The sequence below is a fragment of the Salvelinus sp. IW2-2015 genome, unplaced genomic scaffold, assembly GCF_002910315.2.
Source record: "Salvelinus sp. IW2-2015 unplaced genomic scaffold, ASM291031v2 Un_scaffold1706, whole genome shotgun sequence".
NCBI classification, from domain to species: domain Eukaryota; kingdom Metazoa; phylum Chordata; class Actinopteri; order Salmoniformes; family Salmonidae; genus Salvelinus; species Salvelinus sp. IW2-2015.
In genome coordinates, this window is record NW_019943097.1 from 156,410 (window position 1) to 159,529 (window position 3,120).

General features: G+C 46.5%; 1 protein-coding gene across 1 annotated transcript in view; it reads right to left on the minus strand.

The window, feature by feature from the left end:
* The window catches only part of LOC112071743 (cingulin), a 30,675-nt gene that overhangs the window by 18,363 nt on the left and 9,192 nt on the right, over positions 1 to 3,120 (minus strand). Inside the window, 3 exon segments of the mRNA XM_070439493.1 lie at positions 1,912 to 1,981; positions 2,082 to 2,170; positions 2,284 to 2,728. Coding sequence (XP_070295594.1) covers positions 1,912 to 1,981; positions 2,082 to 2,170; positions 2,284 to 2,728 — 604 coding nt within the window.

Consider the following 3,120-nt stretch of genomic DNA (forward strand, 5'->3'; position numbering starts at 1 on the left):
GTATTTCTGTTATTTGACGTGGCTCTCTGCAATTTCTCCGGATATTTTGGAGGCATTTCTGAACATGGCGCCAATGTAAACCGAGATTTATGGATATAAATATGCACATTATCGAACAAAACATAAATGTATTGTGTAACATGATGTATTATGAGTGTCATCTGATGAAGATCATCAAAGGTTAGTGATTAATTTTATCTCTATTTCTGCTTTTTGTGACTACTATCTTTTGCTGGGAAAATGGCTGTGTTTTTCTGTGGCTATGTACTGAGCTAACATAATTGTTTGGTGTGCTTTCGCCGTAAATCCTTTTTTAAATCAGACATGTTGGCTGGATTCACAACATGTGTAGCTTTAATTTGTAGCTTTACTGTGTAGCTTTAATCATGTGTGATTTCATGAAAGATTGATTTTTATAGTAATATATTTGAATTTGGCACGCTACATTTTTTCTGGCTTTTGGCCAAGTGAGACGCTACCGTCCCACATATCCCAGAGAAGTTAAGCAGTACTTTGTTGAAGCACCGTTGGCAGCGATTACAGACTCTTCTTCTTGGGTATGTCCCCGAAGGAGGTTTTTTGCCTTTTGGTTGGCTCATGGTAATCTGTTTTTAACTGACTTGCTTAGTTAAATAAAAGGTTAAATAAATAATAAAATAAAAGCTTGACACACCTGTATTTGGAGAGTTTCTCCCATTCTTCTCTGCAGATCCTCTCAAGCGCTGTCAGGTTGGATGGGGAGTGTCGCTGCACAACTATTTTCAGGTCTCTCCAGAGATGTTTGATCGGGTTCAAGTCCAGGCTCTGGCTGGGCCACTCAAGGACATTCAGAGACTTGTCCCGAAGCCACTCCTGCGTTGTCTTGGCTGTGTGCTTAGGGTCGTTGTCCTGTTGGAAGGTGAACTTTTGCCCCAGTCTGAGGTCATGAGCGCTCTGGAGCAGGTTTTCATCAAATATTTATCTGTACTTTGCTCCATTCATCTTTCCCTCAATCCGGACTCTCCCAGTCACTGCCGCTGAAAAACATCCCCACAGAATGATGCTGCCACCACCATGCTTCACCGTAGGGATGGTGCTAGGTTTCCTCCAGACGTGATGCTTGGCATTCAGGCCAAACAGGTTAATCTTGCGTTCATCAGACCAGAGAATCTTGTTTCTCATGGTCAGAGTCTTTAGGTGCCTTTTGGCAAACTCCAAGCGGGCTGTCGTGTGCCTTTTACTGAGGAGCAGCTTCCGTCTGGCCACTCTACCATAAAGGCCTGATTGGTGGAGTGCTACAGAGATGGTTGTCCTTCTGGAAGGTTCTCCCATCTCCACAGAGGAACTCTAGAGCTCAGTCAAGTGAGCATGCTGGTTCTTCGTCACTTCCCTGACCAAGGCCCTTCTCCCCCGATTGCTCAGGTTGCTGGGGCCCGGCCAGCTCTCAAGGAAGAGTCTTGGGGTTCCCAAACTTCTTTCCATTTAAGAACATGATGGAGGCCACTGTGCTCTTGGTGCCCTTCAACGCGTGCAAGGACATTTTTTTGTACCGCTTCCCCAGATCTGTGCCTCGACACAATGCTGTCTCGGAGCTCTACGAACAATTCCTTTGACCTCATGGCTTGGTTTTTGCTCTGACATGCACTGTCAACTGTGGGACCTTATATAGACAGGTGTGTGCCTTTCCAAATCATGTCCAATCAATTTAATTTATCACAGGTGGACTCCAATCAAAGGGAAAGGGTCCGTATACTTAGGTAAAAACAAAAATTCGAACAACCTGTTTTTCTTTGTCATTATGGGGTATTGTGTGTAGATTGCTGAGGAAAATGTTTTATTTAATCCATTTTAGAATAAGGCTGTAACATAACAAAAATGTGGAAAAGGTCAAGGGGTCTGAATACTTTCCGAAMGCACTGTATATTAAAGTACCTTGAGTCCCTGGATCTTCTGGAAGATCACCCTGACTTTGTGTCTGATGACTGAGTCACTCTCACTAGTCCTGAGGGGTGAACCACAACAGGTCAAACACACATMGTCAGAAGGATGTTGATAACTGGSCTYAATWAATGTTGAATGACACAGTAAGATAAATGCTGTACCCTTCTCTGAGGACGCTGTAGATGGTCTGCATGACCTGCTCCTCCTCACTGGTGACCTCTGAACTCTGAAGCAGAAGGTCAGGGGTCACCTTTAGACAAAGCTCAGTGTTAGTATGTTTTTAAACTTTACTGGGAGTATTGATAATGTACTAGCTAGGTATACTAGTTAGTAACCGCTCTCAATTCCCGTCCAGTCTCTTACCAGCGGGTCTGTCCGATTGGCTGACGGCGTCTCCACAGCGACAAATCTCCCCGGCGGAGCCCGCTGATTGGCTGGGTGGGGCGTTGCCTTGCTGAGGGAGCCTTGGCCCCGCCCCAGGCTGCTGTGAGTGGAGGAGGGATGGGAGGAGTAGGGGTTGAGAGAGGGTGAAGGGGAGGAGTAGGGGTTTGGGGTGAGAGATGGTGAGGAGGAGTAGGGGTTGGGGGCGAGGGAAGGGGAGATGGTGTCTCTAGGGTCCTCTGCTACAGGAGAGCGCCCCCTCTGTTGTTCTCTGGTACTGCTGTTGCTGTCAAACCTGCTGATCAGTCTGTTGACGGGGGTCTGGGGGTGGGGCTGTGCTGGGTAAGGTAGGCTCTGGGGGTGGGGCTGTGCTGGGTAAGGGAGGAGAGAGAGAAGGATATTTAGAAGCGGGATAGTCCCCAGGCCCCTTTTGTTATTCACGTAGGGGGGTGTTTTTTCGCCAGTTACAGGAAAATCCCGCTATATGCTCATTACATGGGTCAGCTGTCGATCACTAGGTCTATTACACTGTCGATGCCTCATTAACATCAGTCAGTGTCAATCACTAGGTTCATTACAACTGACAATTGCCTCATTAACATGTCAGTCTGTCTATACTAGGTTCACTGCTACTCAATTTAGCATTCTCCTTGCACTTATAACAACAAACTACACACCAGCGACCTAACTCCAGTTACACCCTTTCTCCACCATTGCTCTCGAATCGTCTCCCTTTCACCAGGACCGACAAGACAGTTTCATTCTCCTCCGTCCCTCGTGAAACAGGAGATACGTTGTTGTCTGCTTTTCTATGCAGTG